The 17,510-nt window shown below is 44.4% G+C and overlaps 1 protein-coding gene across 5 annotated transcripts in view; it reads right to left on the minus strand.

Annotated features, from left to right (window-relative positions):
- Nucleotides 1-8,573: 8,573 nt before the first annotated feature.
- Nucleotides 8,574-17,510, minus strand: part of EMSY (EMSY transcriptional repressor, BRCA2 interacting) — a 63,787-nt gene continuing 54,850 nt past the window's right edge. Inside the window, exons 23-25 of one of the 5 annotated variants that reach the window (XR_015705168.1) lie at nucleotides 13,303-13,419; nucleotides 9,598-9,674; nucleotides 8,574-9,381 (exon numbers count right to left, since the gene is read on the minus strand). Coding sequence is in view for 2 of the 5 variants with exons in the window: in XM_087759334.1 (XP_087615460.1) it covers nucleotides 15,749-15,817 (69 nt within the window). In the remaining 3 variants the exon portion in view is untranslated. Of the gene's footprint in view, nucleotides 9,382-9,597; nucleotides 9,680-10,298; nucleotides 13,420-15,480; nucleotides 15,818-17,510 lie in introns of those variants that run through there. The other 4 variants (XR_015705167.1, XR_015705166.1, XM_087759335.1 and 1 more) reach the window with 4 other exon arrangements.

Consider the following 17,510-nt stretch of genomic DNA (forward strand, 5'->3'; position numbering starts at 1 on the left):
TTAGTGAGGGAACAGTTAACAAGGATAATTTCCCACTGAGGGAAAACAAGATACTGAGAAATGAATTAAAATACACTGCGACTTGATGATGCAATGATTGACACTGGAAAGACAAATGGCCTTGTCATTCTTCACCAGACCTTGTTGACTATGGGTCCAATTTCTCTCGGCAGAGATGATATCACTGAAAGTTTGTGGCTCCTGGAGCACCACACAAGTTTGCCTGTCAGCCTTCTGTTGTTGTTATTGGCCTTATACATATACAGGAGGAAACGGCCTCAAGCTGCGCCAGGGGAAGTTTAGGTTAGATATTAGGAAAAACTTCTTCACCGAAAGGGCTGTCAGGCCCTGGCACAGGCTGCCCAGGGAGGTGGTTGAGTCTCCATCCTGGAGGTATTTAAAGGACGGATAGATGTGGTGCTCAAGGACATGGTATAGTGATGGACTTGGCAGTGTTAGGCTAATGGTTGGACTCGATGATCTTAAGGGTCTTTCCCAACCTCAATGATTTTATGATTCTATGATTCTATGATACAGGGACACCCCCCCCCACACACAAAAACGCAACGAGAGACATGTTGTTTGCCTTACCCTTGCTAAGAATAGGGTTAATGAGAAAACAAATCAAAGATGGAAAGCATATTCTTATGTTCCTACTTGAGAATGTGCCCTGCATCTGTTTCTAAAGACATGGTGTGCAAAGTCACATCTAGTGATGCATAAAAGATCAGGAATGATAGCACCTTCATAATATTTTCCGTTTAAAGTTGGATAGAAAGGTGCAGCTTGGTCTGTATGAAGTTTCAAGGACTTTGAAGGTTTGTGATCGAAAATAATTGGGAGCCTCTTCTCTAGGCAATAAGAAATGGGCAAGGACTTTCCAGCTTCTGAAGAAAATGTAGTGTATCAGGAAGACACTAAAAAATGAGCAAATACCTTGTGAAAATTAACATATAACCCAACATAGCCTTTCAGGCATGATCTACTCTAGTAAAGTAAACTCTATGAGGACTCAGACTCTGTGTGTCAGTGTCAGTGCTGCTAAGCTATCCCTGATGCATCTCTGCCCTGGATGAACCAGCCCCCTCCTGAAGTGCCACTAAGCACAGTCTGGGAAAAGCACAAAGCTGTTCAGACACCACGTTTTGGTGACAAATAGACTTTAGTAGTACGGACATGGGCTATCCCATGCCAGCTGGCTCAGTGCTGGAGGCCAACTTGCTAGTGTAGACATAGCCTTGGAGAACGAATTAGTCAAGGCATACTTAGGAGACAGAAATAACTGGGGCTCTTGGATGGGACAGTTCTTGTGCAACTTCAACCCAAAGGAAAGGGAGGGTCCAAATTCATTTCCTGAGCCTAACAGAAACAATACTTGTGCCTTCAGGGAAATGACTTGCAGAAATGCCAACATGTTTAGCTATTTGGGTTGAATATGGAGGACACGATCAAAAGATATTGAGTTGCTTCTTACTGTTTCTTAGATCAAACACAATGAACACGACGAGGCCCATCAGCATACCAATTCTTCCTTGTTTTTGCTATGCAAACACCCCTTTTGGCCACTTCAGAGATTCGGCCCCGCTGCACAAAGCCAACAGCAAAGGAGCTGAAGGAGCAGCGCTGACACATGTCAAATAATTTTGTTTTCGATGAAAAAACCCTTGCATGGGCACAGATTGATACTACGCCACACTTCATGAGTGCAACTTGTTCCTGACAAAGCCAGTGAGTCATCAGCAAAGCCAGAAAACAAACTTTGGATTTGAGTCCTAACCTGGTGCCCCCGCATCTCCAGCTGAAAATGAAAAAAAAAAAAAGAAAAAACAAAAAGCAAACAAACAAAAAAAACCAAAAAAGGAAGAATTTCTGATAACTTCTGCCTGGAAATGTGGCTGCAGATAATTGATAACCATATAGACAAAAAGCAGACATGCTGTCCCAGTATTTGTTGGCAAGAATTGTCCAGCAACTCAATCCAAACTGCTGAAGGGAGGGTGAGATGGGAAGGGAGCCTGAACATGTTGCACAGAGGAATTTCTATCACATGCTATGCTTCACATGTGGTGTTTTTCCCCCCACCTACTCACACAGTAGGTTTGTGACTTTAATCTGTTTATTTTTAGTGGGAAGCATGAGTAGGTAAATAAGTGCTCTGCGCTGATATTTTAGGCAGGGAGGTTTAATTATGTATGTGTGCTAATTGTTGTTATGTTTCTGGGTATTATTGATTTTGGACTCGCTCCTGCACACCCCCACACACCAGAAGAGCAGAAGAAGTTGTTTGGCTGCTATCACAAACACTCGCTGCTACTACTGTACAAATTGATCGGGGTGAGGGTTTTCCCCCCCTGGTTCTTTGTTAGAAAAGTTGGAGCTGTTGGAAGCTGCCAAATAGATCTTGGGAAAAAAGCCTCTTGTTTGTCTGCAGGATGAGTGGAGGAGAGACTATGGCTATGCACGTTGTCCCTACTCTACACTGGCAAAATGCAGCCACCAAGATGTTCAGGTGAGCCACTGAGCCTCTGCCCTTGCTCCGCATTTGCCTCTTTTGCTGCAACAAGTGATGAGATTAGCTGTACCAGCACAGAAACTGGCTACGAGCTTTGCTCACCCTGCTAAATTCGTTGACGACTTAGGCCTTGCTGCCTCCAACAAGTCAATGAACCTGCTCAGGGCTCAGGTCAGTAAGAAATGGAGTCTTTCTCCTCCTGCTTATATGGGAAGTCTGCAATCCTTCAAGTAGTTGTGTAAGCACTTGGCCATGCCCCAGTCACCCCAAATCCCACAAGCAGCACGAGATTCCTCAGCCATGCACAGATATTTCCTAGGACGTTCTTGCACGAGAATGTTTGCTGATGAAAACTTTATAACCTGGTAAATTTGTGCTGAATTTGGGATCTTTATGCAGCTCTCTCCTGACTACCTATTTCATTCAGATTTCTTGGGTCAAAAACTCTAAGGGTAAATACCTGGTTTTTTAGAAACACTCAAGTTCAATTCCAAACTTGATGTACATGGTTTGTGTAACATCATAAAAATAGAACACAGTATAAATAATGCTGAAAACCTTAAAGCAGATAGGCAAACAAATTACAAGGTATTGTAAAATGACACAATTTTGATTAAAACCAAGAACAGAAAGACAGACCAGACTTTAGTCTTCAAATGACCCAGGCCAACTTGGACTAGCTGAAGACCTGTCTTAATATCAACCAAAGCTTTATCCTGTTCCACTTATTTTCTAGATTGTAATTCAAACTTTAATTAATCAACGCCACCCCAAGCAAACAATCTCCTCTAATCACCTTGTCATGACAATACAGCTTTGTAATATTGCAGATGCTCAGGGTTATCTTATAAACAGGATGTAAGTGAACATCTATTAAAAAATTAAATAGATTACTGCAGTTGCTAAATATTATTACAAGTTTCATAATACTACGTGCTTTATGGCCAACATATAAAACAGCAGCTGCTGTTAGAGGAGTTTGTTTTTCCACTCATAATCAAATTTTGGCTTGTGGAAGGGTGTTATTTTTCTCCTCTCATTCTTTTTCTGGGAATTGTTGCACCAAGCACAGACAAAAAAAACCTGTCTTCCTAGCTTTTTTTTCATGGGTTTCTTTATTTTTGTCTTTAATCCACCCACCTACTCCCCTGTCCATTGCTGATAGCTCTCCTCTGTTACTTTTGTGCTGCTGGAGACAGCTCATTGTGTCTGCATTTATATTGCTAAACCAGGGGGTTTCCCAGATCCTGCGTCCAGGTAGGTGCCCCAAACCAATTCCTGAATCCATATCACGATGCTAATTTTTTCTCAGGTTCTTGAGAAAATTACAGCGATGTAAAGATGGAGTGTGCTTTTTGACACGTAGAAGTATACCCAAGGGAGGGAGCTCCACCAGTTCTGCCAGGAGAAGCATGACAACCCACCCTGCATCAGCTATCAGGGAAGAAAATCTAGACCAGGACATTACTTTCCTGTATCACTGCAGCACCCTGAAGGTCTACTGAAGGGTCTGCTTGATTCACAAAGTATAAAGCAAGGGGCAGACAAATGAATGCAGAGAGAGGAGCACAAGGAAGCACTGAGAGCAACCAGCACCAGTCATGTCCAACAAAAGTCATCAGGGTTTCTGCATGCATTGATGATGTAAGCCTATCTGCAGATATCTATAGGGGAATTTTATGAAGGATAAGGCACAGAATGGAAAAGCACAGACTTGTGTTTTTGGAAGTCTAATAGGTAAGCAATGATAGCCACATCCAAGCAGAAGCAGTTGGTCTCTCCACGTTGGGTGTGAGAAGACAGAGGGAACAACGTCTGTGACAGAATAGGGGTGGAGTAGGTGTCCCTGAACATTTTCCTACAGACCTTCCTGCAAAGGCTCCTCTCTCCCTAGTCGTATTCTGTGTATTGGTGTTGAACTGGATCCTGATTTTGGTCCTCTGTGTTTCCTTCTATCCACTGTCTCTCCTGACGTATTTCATCTGTGCTTCTCCTGCCATACAGCCATGACGCTGAACCTCGCCACTGGGCTCCATCCTCTCTTCCCCCTCTATCCTGGCACTACCTTCCCCACCAGGACCTGCATTTCAAACACTCTCTTTTCCAGAAATGAACACATTTTCCTTCCAGATCCCACCTCTCCACCTTCCGTTGACTCCCAGACTTTTGACTCTTTTCCTCCTCTCCTGTCTTTGCTGCAGCACATCACTTGCTCTTTTCTTTCATTCCCAAGTCCACACTTCCCTCTTGGAGACCAATACCTTACACAGTATGCCATCACACACTTGAAGCTGTAAACACAGCTGTCCTAAGACTTCTCCTTTTCTACCTGCACTGCACTCCTAACCCTCATAAGTTGAGTTTTTCCTGCCAGGACCAAGATCTAGACCATTATTTCACAGTGCACTGGCTTATCTCTATCTTCTCATCTAATTTCTTGTTTTGCCTCTTCACATTCTTGGCCTTGTGCCTTTGCCCTTTCCCTGTGTTCATCTGTCAAACGTCCTCTTTTCTTCAAAGCACTACTTAAAATTCAGCTCTCCAAGCAGCACTCCTCTTTTCTAATCACTAGTAACCCCAGATAATCCCTACAATGAAATATTTTCTCATGTTCTGCCATGTGTTTAACTTGACTACTTTAGATTTCAGTCTCCTAGACAGGGAGTATGTCTTATCTGTATTCTATAAAATACCATTCACATCTATGCTAGTCTACAAATGTTATCTAATAAATGGAATTCACTGCAGTGTATTTATGATCAGCCACAAAAGGATGAGGAGGACCAGCTAAGATGTGAAGTTTACCATTTAAAGCCTAAAACAAAGAACACAGCGACATGAAGAGATTGGTTTTGAAGTGAGATTTTGCTTTGTACTATAAAGAAATTATTATTTGCAGTTACATTTGAGCAAACAGCTGGGTTTTGCTTCATTGCTTCCATCCAGGAGGATTTTACTCTAAAGCACGTGCCCAGATTTGTGAATAAGCATCTCACATTGCTTTGCACTAATAGCAATTGCTGTGCTAACAGTTAAGGTCTTGACAGCCACAGGACCATGCTCAGGACCATGCTCTGACCCTGTTTGCCTTATTGGGAGAGTTATAGCCCATGAAGTCAGGCCACTGGGAGTATGCGTACTGCTGTAAGTCAGGACAGTAGAGAATGAGACAGAAAAGATAAAAGTGGCTTTCGAAAACTAAGAAGAATCCAGGATGACCTTCAGTTCTGTTAGAGTGGCTGAAGTGGTACCTTCTGACCTTCTACGTAGTGGGAAGATCATTTGGGAACAGAGGGAAAGGCAGCTTATCATATTGGACCCCCATTGAAGCATGCTCCAGCTCTAAAAGCCACATCACTGCAAACGTACTCAGCATTTGCCCAGCCACCCTCAGCAAATGGTTTAGCAGAACATACGGCAGCAGCTGCTGTATCTGGCACACAAAGTCAGCACCTAGATTGCTTTTCCCTGTAAATTTGTTACAATGTGCGTCTGTTCCTAACATCCCTATATTCCAGCAAAGTGAAGAATGATTCTGGCTAACCCACTGCCTTTGCAAGTGTAGCCTTGATGCTGGGGCCAGGAGGAAGGAAAATGAATGTTATCAGCAGCTATTAAAGCCCAGTTGTTGCGAATGATCCCCAGAGCATCTCAGCATCATTGGCTGCTGAGCCATGCAAATCACGGTGGTTCCAGTGGAGAAGAAAGGAGTTTCTGTCATCCGCTTTCAGAAAGCAGTACGTTTAACCGATTGCTAGCTCATGTATACCACTTTCTATCTATCTATATATATGTATTTATCATAGAATCATAGAACATCTTCAGTTGGAAGGGCCCCATAAGGATCATCAAGTCCAGCTCCCTGCTCCTTGCAGGACTACCCAGAACTAAACCATATGACTAAGAGCATCTTCCTAAGAGATTTATATTGCTAGAAGTGCTGCAAACCTGGCTTCTGGCTAACAGCATTGAAAAGTCCATATTATTTTATAGAGAATGCACACGCACAATAAAACTTAAGGTGAAACAAGTAATTTTCTTCTCATTTGAAAAATAAATCTCAGTATATAATTAATTGGAACTGAGGCTCATGAGCAGGTTTGAACTAGTGTAGCTCTATGGCATCAGCATGGGCTGATCAATGTATACCCCCTTTGAACCCAGCCAAATCCTCTTAACCAAGCCCTGTAAAACACTTTATCTCATATCAGAACTACAAACACCTTGGACATCACTGCATGGTAATATTTGTATAGTTGTAGCTATGACTTCTAAGGATTCTTCAGTCTAACTCATAATCATAGAATCAAAGAATCGTTTATGTTGGAAAAGACCTTTAAGACCATCAAGTCCAACCGTTAACCCAGCACTGCCAAGCCCACCACTAAACCGTGTCCCCAAGCACCACATCTACCCATCTTTTAAACAACTCCAGGGATGGGGACTCAACCACTGCCTTGGGCAGCCTGCACCAGTGCCTGACAGCCCTTTTGGTGAAGAAGTTTTTCCTAATACCCAACCTAAACTTCCCCTGGAGCAGCTTGAGGCCGTTCCCTCTCGTCCCATCGCTTGTTCCTGGGGAGAAGAGACCGACCCACCCCGGCTCCAGCCTCCTTTCAGGCAGTTGCAGAGAGCGACGAGGGCTCCCCTCAGCCTCCTCTCCTCCAGGCTGAGCACCCCCAGCTCCCCCAGCCGCTCCTCCCCAGCCTTGGGCTCCAGCCCCTGCCCCAGCCTCGCTGCCCTGCTCTGGCCACGCTCCAGCCCCTCCATGGCCGCCTTGGGGTGAGGGGCCCAGCGCTGAGCACAGCATTCGAGGGGCGGCCTCCCCAGTGCCCAGCACAGGGGGACCATCCCTGCCCTGCTCCTGCTGGCCACACCATTCCTGATACAAGCCAGGATGCCATTGGCCCTCTTGGCCACCTGAGCACACTGCTGGCTCATGTTCAGATGGCTGGCAACCAACACGCCCAGGTCCTTTCCCGCCAGGCAGCTCTCCAGCCGCTCCTCCCCACGCCTGCAGCGGTGCCTGGGGTTGTTGTGCCCCAAGTGCAGGACCCAGCACTCAGCCTTGTTGAACCTCACACAGTTGGCCCCAGCCCAACGACCCAGCCTGTCCAGGTCCCTCTGCAAGGCCTTCGTACCCTCCAGCAGATCGACACTTCCACCCCACTTGGTGTCGTCTGCAAACTGACTGAGGGTGCCCTCGATCCCCTCATCCAGATCATCAATAAAGATATTGAACAGGACCGGCCCCAACACTGAGCCCTGGAAAACCCCACTTGTGACTGGTCACCAACTGGATTTAACTCTATTCACCACAACTCTTTGGGCCCGGCTGTCCAGCCAGTTTTTTACCCAGCGAAGAGTACACCCATCCAAGCCCTGAGCAGCCAGTTTCTCCAGGAGAATGCTGTGGGAAATGGTGTCAAAGGCCTTACTAAAGTCCAAGTAGACAACATCCACAGCCTTTCCCTCATCCACTATGCGGGTCCCCTTGTCATAGAAGGAGATCAGGTTGGTCAAGCAGGACCTGCCTTTCATGAACCCATGCTGCCTGGGCCTGATCCCTTGGTTGTCCCATACATGCCACATGATGGTAGGCATAATCTTGGCCTGGAATTAGGTAGCAAACATTATACATATATATAGATAGATAATCTTTATATATATAAATAGATAATCTTTATATATATAAATAACATATAATCTAATAGCAAAATAAGGCTAAAAATGAGCACTGCTCATTATCAATGGCATAGGTTTCCTCTGAGGAGCAGACGGTGCAGGGAAAGCCCTGGAAGAGGACATCAGTTGCATTCTATTGTTCAGGCATCACTCAGGGACATTGCAGAGAAGGGAGGAATGGTGCTGAAAGAGGGCGATGATTTGCCAATTAAAAGCTGCCAGTTAGGGAGAGAAGTTGTAGGGCCCTGTGGGGAGCTGCTGAGCGAGGACACCAGATGAGCAGTGAGGGTGGCAGCTCGGGATGGAAAACTGGCCCGAGGAAAGACACAGGGGTTGGTTAATTACATGAGGAGGGCTGGAGACCAGAGGGAAGACTCTAGAAGATGCCTTATTCTGTTTATTTAATTTTTATTTAGCCCTAAGTCCACACAGTATCCAAGCAACTGAGAATCACAAATGGATTTTATCCTTATGCTGCCCTGTGGAGTAGGGAGATGGCCAAATGTTCGGGGAGCCAAGGCGAAGAGCAGAGAAAGTGATTTATTTGCCTGGGGTCATAGAGACCGTCTCACCCAGATTATTTGAGCCCCAGTTCAGTGCCTTCACCACAAAGGCATGCTTTCCCTGAAGGACGGAAGCTGGTCAGCAACCTGCTGGTATTCATTTGAGAAGAAAGGCCTGAGGGTAAGAAAAACACTAATAGAGGAGAGAGAGAAATTTCACACACAAACATTTAAAAAATCATCTTGTTATTATAAAAGTTTCCACTGGAAAAAAAGTACATTATTACATATGTCCACATGCTGGGCAAAGCTCATGCGTAGCACCATTGGGTCAGCTCATGAGAGAGGGTAGTGGGATGGGTCCTGATGAGAGGTGAGACATTGGTCCACTAAGGCATCCATGTTTTTTTTCCATAGACTGCATGAAAAGGACTTCTGCATCCTTCCTGACCTGGACGCCACAGGTTTCTCAGCTGTGCTTCCCACCATCTGAACAGCTTGGTGAGGGTAATGCATTTTCCCCAACACAGAAGCCCTCCCTTGTGGTTTTTAGACTGGCTGCTTAGTACCGATATAAAATTGACCATCGCTGGATGATCTCCTAGTCACTTGGATCCAGTATGGTTGTCCTTGCTTCAGCGAAAGGCTTTCGTGCTTAGAAGCTCTATTATGAAAGTCCACCTGAAAAAGCAGAGTATGGGAGATGCATCATCTATGCAAGAGTCAGAATTCATCTTCCTCTGCTACAGGTGCTCATCCCCACTTCTCCATAAACAGGAGCTTTTAATTTTCCTCTTCCACCAGCGTTTCACATTACCCTTTGAAATGTAAGCTGGATGGCAACCATGGAAATTTAATAAACACCAGCACACTAACCCCGTCATCCCCATGACTTACAGCAAGTTTGTGTTTGGTTCCTTACAGGACGTCCCATGGTGACCCTGCCCAGGAGTCTTCATTAGAGTTTCCACCACCTGTCCTTAGAGACCATTAGAATAGAACAGAAAGTGCATTGGATTAAATATCAGGAAATATTATCTTTGCTCAGTTCCATTTCTCAAAAAACCCTGTCATCTTCACCTGCTGTCCTAAGCAAAGTTAACTTGCTGTTTACAGGCATATTATTAATTATGATTTCACTGCTCGCATTCCCTCCAACCGTCATTTCTCTTATATACGCTGCCTTCAGTGGTTAACATAAGTACTTTATTCCATTACAGGAAACTACCATCCTTCCTCCTTCTCATAAGGACAAATAACTGAGGATTTTCCACAAATATTTTAACCAGTGAACTTAATCCCACTGCAGTTTCTTCAACCGTGGACTTTGGAGAACAGTCTGTTTAAGATGCTTCTGAAAAGAATAATAATAGGTTTTCGATTCTTATGCATATCACTTATAAAATGTCGCGCTTTAACAGTTGCAAAAAACCATACAAAGAATGAAACTGGACTTTCACCAGAACCTTTTTTTGTTCAGTCTTGGACATCACTTCAAATGTCAAGGCATGAACGGCAGAATAAGGAACTAAATTCAGATTGGTAAAAAGCATCATTTCTCTCTTCCAGTTGAGTCTGGAAAAGAAGCAAAGAATTCATATTCATAACGTCATGGTACATGGCGTGACCAGATTAAAGAATTTTGGGGGTTTCTGGTAGTAATTTGATTTTTTGAGCTATTTCCTTTGTCAAGCGATCATGAAGGAGGCCAGCCTGCCACCAAGCTCAGACTGCAACATAAAAAAGTGATTAAGTATTACTGTTCTTCACAGGAAACTGTGTTTAGAGCAGGATGCAGTTTGTGTTGTTCCGACTTGGGTTCGCTGTGAAACATCTGCATAGGGTTGTTTACGCTCCTGCAAAACAAGAGCGAGCTTGCAGCACGGCTGCAGAAGCCTGGCTTCATTCCTAGAGAGCTTCACACAGGTGGCAACCGATAAAGACACCTGACCCTTTGATTTGTCTTTTACGTCAATAAGTATGTGTTTTCAGGGCGGGGGGGAATCATTTGTTTAATTCAAAACTCACGTACTTTTTCTGCCAGCTCAGTCCTTCAGCATCCGTAAAAGCAAAAAAACCCAACATACAACATTATGGGCTCATGTTTCAGAAACGAAGCATCCAATTAAACGAGTCAGTCTTTCCTAAACAGCAGTCTTTCTCCGCTTCCATTATAATCAAGTTCCATTATTTTGACAAAACAATTTTTTTTTTTTTTTGTGAAACAATAAATTCTCAGTAGCTGAACCTAAAAGCAAACAGAAGGTTAAGCAGTGGCACAGAAACCAACGGAAATCCAAAATAACGGTGGCCTTTAGTTTCTTGGTTTAACCCATTCGTGCTACACACGGCCCTGAGCTCCTCACTGTCACGGACGTTAGAAGGACTCGTTGCTTTTTTATTATCACAAACCAGCAGTATCCTACATAGTTCAGCAGAGACCGGTGCCACCTAAATAGTAATGGAAAACTAAAATTGTGTGTAAAATTGTGTGCTAATACAAGACTGTAGGGGAGAGGAAGCAGGAGCAAGTCCCAGAGTTTCTTTCACAAGCATCCTTCATGGTGACTCCTCTCCTATCGGGAGAAGACGGATCAGCACAAGGTACTAGCATTAAGAGGAAACTTTTCAAAAACGGATGGTCTGTGGAAGAACAGGATGAATTCGAACACTCCGTAACAGCAAAGTGGGAATGTCACTGCCACAAACTCGGAGGAACAAGACTGTAGCCAAGACACCATGCTCAGCATGGAGCGTGTTGTGTCAACACACAGCTAGGCTGGGTCCCTGCCAAGCCAACCAGAAGGTATCTACACTAAGCTCTCTTGGGCTGGATTATTTATGTTTTGGTATTAAAATCTGACAAATAAACCTAACAATATTTTTGGCAAGACTCCAACAGCAGCAATAGTGAGTGTTATGTTAACATAAGTTACTGCTTACTGCACTTCAATAGGCAACACGTCTGGCCAAGGGAAGCAGAAACAAGGCTGCTGGACAAGTCCCACCAGACGGCATGAACTGCAGGAGCAAGACTGCCCTGTTTCATTGGGCTTCTCGCAGTAGTTTGGTGGCAATGAGGGATGCACACTCTACAACGAAGAGTATGATGAACAAGATGGGTGGAATATAATAAACGGAGGGCTCAAATCACAGGCATTTGAATTTTGATACATCAACAAAACAAAAAAAGTTAGAAAAAGAACAAATAAATCTTAAATCTGTAGAAGAAACAATCACCATTTGCCACAGGAACAAAACCCAGGCTATCGAGGTGCATCCTGGCGTTACCACATCTTCCAGGGTTCATGGCTGATCTCAAAAACCAACGAAGGAGCTGTCGTTACTTTAAGGGACATTGCCGTGGTACGTTGTAGCAAATGGGGTGTCCAGAAAGGGTGATTGCTTTTGCAGTGGAGGCTCGCTCATTTGCAGAGAACAGTACACTACCACCAAAAAGCACACAGACAAAAAACAAGGCGAAGGATGAAGGCACGTTAGATTCTTTGCAGGAGACTCCACAGGTCCTCGGGGGTTAGTATCATTTCTGTCCTCGCGATTGTACTGTAACATTGCATCACACCCAGGACTCTTCGCAGATACCATGGGACAGTGGTAGTGATTGCACAGTTGATGGCACCACACCTCTCAACGGCACGATTGACAACCTGAAGTTTGCAAGCTCATGTGTCAATTCACCTGCTGAGGTCACCATTCCTAGGCTACAAAAGAGGTCCTCTTTCTTCCTTCCTGCTCCTCAATGGCCCCATGGGCTTCATCTACCTGTGGGGTAGCTCATGCGTCTCTCCAAAGACAACAGACGTGTGCAACACAACATCAACATCTTGCTTCGTGCCACGCAGTCAGCATGCCACGCACGCTCCCCCCAAATCTCCCATCCCACAACAGGCCTCTTTTCCGTGTCGCGGTCTCCAAGGCATGGGAATCCAGGTCTTCTAGACCTATAGTGAGGAAGTGGCCCCATGCTTTTCCACAGCCATCCTAACCAACTAAGGAATTTCTTGGTGATTTCCAAGGGGAACTTCACTTAGATTTGACCTGAAAACCTCCATTCATTATGTTACAGCCATCCTGCTAATCTCTATGCTGTAGAGATTACTGTAGCACAACCACAAAGTCCGGGAAGAAAAGGACAAAGAAGGGAAAGGAAAACCGTGAAGTCCTTTGGCAACCACACAAAGGACATCCTTTCTGCCAGAACCCAGAACAAGGGTGTGATTTGTGATGAAAACAAACCTCACTCTCATAAGGAAGTTGTTAGACAGGAAAAGTGATTTTCAGGAGCTTTAAGAATGAAGTTGGTGAATTTAAAATTTATTTTCTAGGGGTGGTAGGTGAGGAGGGATGAGGTAATGTGGTGCTTAGTCCACTTCAGTCAGGAACCTAATAACTTTGTTTTACTTTAAGAGCCTTTGTAAGCTTTGCAAACAAGTCACCATGAAATCAACCATCTGGGTACAAACCAGGGCTAACTGTGTCTCACCGTAACAGGAGCTGCAGCTCTCACTAGGGGATGTCGGTAGTTCCCCTCCAGTTGTCCTGCCAGCATCTGCACACTATCGTTTCCCACATCCCACTCACCATCTGTAGACGCCACATATGTCCAAGGCAAGCAACTTCCCAGACCACTTCTGCTGCTCAACTTTTGCAAGGGGACTAAAGCTCCAGGGCCAGAGTTGTCCTTGTGTCTTCCTGCACCTTGATTGAGAGAATTGAAATGATCCAGGTTACATTTACCCTCCACTTCAAAGTTTGCAACCCCCATTCTCCAACCCCAGTTTATTTCAGCTTGAGGTTCCTATTTTATTTCCAAACATGGCCACAATAATCTTCTTGAAGCACCCGTGCTAACCTAATCCAACAGTAACTCCAAGCCCCATGGTAGATTCACAGCGGCTGATCAGACCAGGCAATTGCTCACTGAGTCCATGCACTAATATCAGTCTAAGTCCATAACAATTATTTATAATAAAGCCACTTGATAACAATTATTTGTAATAAAGCCTATCCTGTGCTGTCTGTGCTCAGCCAGCTCTGGTTCGCAGCATCTTCCTGGGTTCTGTGTCTTATGTTTCTTTGGCAGATCTTTATTGTTATTTTGGTCTTCTCAATCCCATCTATTGCAGGAGAACTTGTCCATCCCTCAGGACAAATTCAGAGGGAGGCACTGAAGCAGTATCAGCGACCAAATGAGTTTGTGTGTCCTCAAGGCAAAGCTAGCCAGGCTCCACCCTGACCAAAATCACTGCTTTACAGGGAAGGCAGCCCTCCAGTTCTCAAATTAGTCCTTCTGGGCTTGCGTGCTGCACATTTACATGGTAGGTTTGAGCAAAAATCATAAATCAGAGCTAAAACCATGCCGCGGTCACCCATGGACCTATATTATATATTTTTATGCAAAAAGAGGAGGCTGCACTGTGCTCACTAACAGCTATTGCATCCAGCCGCAGATTGATGCAGTTGAAAAAAAGAAAACATTTCTGAGCATCCAAATCCTTCTCCAGACACGTTTTCAATATTAAGAAATACTAGAAAGTGGGAGCTCGCTACAATGCTTTGTTAGTGCCTTGCGTCACCGCAGTCCAAATGTGGCTGCAGGGAGAATGTCCGAGCAAAAGTCCGGAGAGGAAAACAAATATCCCTATTTCTGGGAACACTGCAGCTACAAAACTTTGTTCTCACTAAACTTGTGCGACTTCCTACTTCTTGTGGTTTGTTCTCATGCTGTTTTTAACCTCTTCTCAAACCAATATAGTATTTCTATTTCATGTCCAAAACAAACCAAGGAAAAAAACAGAAAACACAGCACATACAAAAAACAATTGAACAGAAACCTTTTCATTCCCCACAGGATTTTAGCCACAATTTAGGTCAATTCTTTTCTTTTTTTTTTTTCCCCTAATGAGTTCACATGTTCCTATTTTAACTTATTACAAAAAGCAGCACCGTAGTGCCTCTAAATAAAGAGTAGGCTCTATTTTCCAACTAAAAAACAAAATTTGGTTTTGGAAAAAAACCACAACAGATAAATTTCTAGCTAGACAGTCTGCTTTTAAGGTGATTTTTCTTATCTCATTACTACGTCCTCATATTAAGAAAAATGGCCAGATGGGATGAAAAGGGGATGTCCCTCACATGCTTTGCGAACATGTGAAACCGATGTATGCAGAGAGCAAATATTTTTTTAAGAGCTATTGAAGCAGCACTTCTTTTTCTTGACCCTTTACATTGGATTTTCGCTTCAACCGCAGTGGGATCCCACACTTGCAGGCACCATGCAGGCTTCAAAGGCCCTTCATGCTCAGTCCTTGCTAGGCTGGGATGGCCCTGAAGGATGCCCCTTAATTCCCAGGTGCAGACTGCTTGCAGGATACTGCAGAATTTGCTGAAAATCATAGAATCATAGAATATCAGGTTGGAAGGGACCTCGAGAATCATCTGGTCCAACCTTTCCAGCACAATCTAGACGAGATGGCCCAGCACCACGTCCAGCTGAGTCTGAAACGTGTTCAGCGTAGTGGAGTCAACCCCTTCCCTGGGGAGATTATTCCAATGATTGACTGTTCTCATGGTGAAAAATTCACCTCTCATGTCCCATCGGAATCTCCCTGGGAGTAACTTGTACCCGTTACCCCTTGTCCTTACCATGGGACTCCTTGTAAAAAGGGGGTCTCCATCTTCTTTGTAGCTCCCCTTTAAGCACTGGTCCATGGTGATGAGACCACCTCTAAGCCTCCTTTTCTCAAGGCTGAACAAACCCAGAAAGCATCAGAAGAGAGATGGCAACATAGGATAGTTCTTCCTACCATCGTGGACTATTGAAATAACTTCTTATTATTCAAATAACCACTGAATAACTTCTACATTTTGATCTAAAAGCAACACGATCAAGTGAACATGAAGCGGCCATGTTCCCAGCTGCAGCAGTGAGACACGTCCGCTCTTCACCGCGATGACAGATGGAAATAAATTGCAATTTTTCCTTCCTGTGACCACCCTTCTCAGCAGATGCTAACAGGAGAAGGGCTCAAATTGACGAAAGGAGAAAAGATCCCAAAGGTGGAACTACAGAGGGAAGAGCGTCGTCTTCAACCACCTGTCAGGACAAGGAGAAAGGCAATACCAACAGAAAAAAATAAAATAAAATTAAAAAATCTCACTTTTGGCTCAGGATCAGTAACACTTTTCACAGACCCGGTGTCCAAAAAGGTGCTCCCCTCCCTCACAGCACCCCAAAGTAGCTGTTTATACTACAGGCTCTGCTTTTACTGCTTATTTCAAAACAAACCTTTGCCATTTCCTGACCAGAAAAGTTGCATTTTTAATTCTGTGCTAGAAACTTTGAAAGTCAAGATACTGCTGCTTTCCACTATAAATAGCCCAGGCTTGCTATGACATCTCACTGTGACATTTAGTTCAAACAAAGAAAAAAAATCTTGACAGGAAACAAACAAAAAAACCCCCCAAAGAATAAAATAAATAAAAAAAAAAAACCAGAAAATCACCAGTTCTTGTATCTCTGGGAGAAATTAATTTCTGGATAAATTCATAACCTTGAACAAAGTCCTGTTTTCCAGTCTTTGGGACATGGAGACACCCCACAGAAAGTGCCTGATCCCGACTCCGGAGGAGGCAGATCTTCTCCATGTGACACACAACAGGAAAATCTTATTCCAGCCTCTCTGGGTATAATTTCAAACTATTTCCTGGTATTATTTTCACGCTCCCAAAAGCCCATGGCTATCATCCCTCCAAGCAGCCCTGACAATGGTTATAACTGCATTTATTTCCCAGAGCCCTGAAAGCAGCAGATTTTGCATTGCTTGGAGTTGAAATCCTCCCATCAGCAGGGACTCAAGTCAGAAGCCAAACATCCCAAGACAAAGCGTCATGCCTTGGGCCAGGTTATTGAAACTTAAACCAGAAGCGATTTCTCAAAGTGTTTTATACCACTGGTTTTGCAAGCATTCAAGTTTCTGGGCATAAGGCTGAAAGGGGATCCCCTCCATGTGTATAAATACCTGATGGGGGTGTAAAGAAGATGGAGCCAGACTTTTCATAGAATCATAGCATGCTTTGGGACGGAAGGGACCTTTAAAGGCCATCCAGTCCATCCCCCCTGCCATGGGCAGGGACATCTTCAACCAGATCAGGGTGCTCAGAACCCTGTCCAACCTGACCATGAATGTTTCCAGGGATGGGGCATCTCCCACCTCTCTGAGCAACCCGTGCCAGTGTTTCACTACCCTCATTGTAAAACATTTCTTCCTTATATCTAGTCTGAATCTACCCTCTTTGAGTTTAAAACCATTACCCCTTGTCCTATTGCAACAGGCCCTGCTAAAAAGTCTGTCCCCATCTTTCTTATAAGCCCCGTTTAAGTACTGGAAAGCTGCAATAAGGTCTGCCTGCAGCCTTCTCTTCTCCAGGCTGAACAACCCCAGCTCTCTCAGCCTTTCCTCATAGCAGAGCTGTTCCAGCCCTCTGACCATTTTTGTGGCCCTCAGTTTTCTCAGTAGTAACCAAGGAAAGGCCAAGAGATAATGGGCATAAACTCAAAACCATGAAATTCCACTGAAATACTAGGAAAAAAAAAAATAACGTGCAGGTGGTCAAGCACTGGAAGGGGTTGTTGAGTTTCCATCATGGGAGATTTCCAAAAACCCAGCTGGACATGGCCCTGAGCAGCCTGCCCCAGCTGACCCTGCTTGAGCAAGAGGCTTGACTAGACGATCTCCAGAGGTTCCTGCCAACCTCGCTGACCACGTGGGTGCATGAAGAACCGTTCC

The sequence above is a fragment of the Nipponia nippon genome, unplaced genomic scaffold, assembly GCF_047370975.1.
Source record: "Nipponia nippon isolate SJK-2023a ecotype South Korea unplaced genomic scaffold, ASM4737097v1 scaffold_2, whole genome shotgun sequence".
Taxonomy (NCBI): Eukaryota; Metazoa; Chordata; class Aves; order Pelecaniformes; family Threskiornithidae; genus Nipponia; species Nipponia nippon.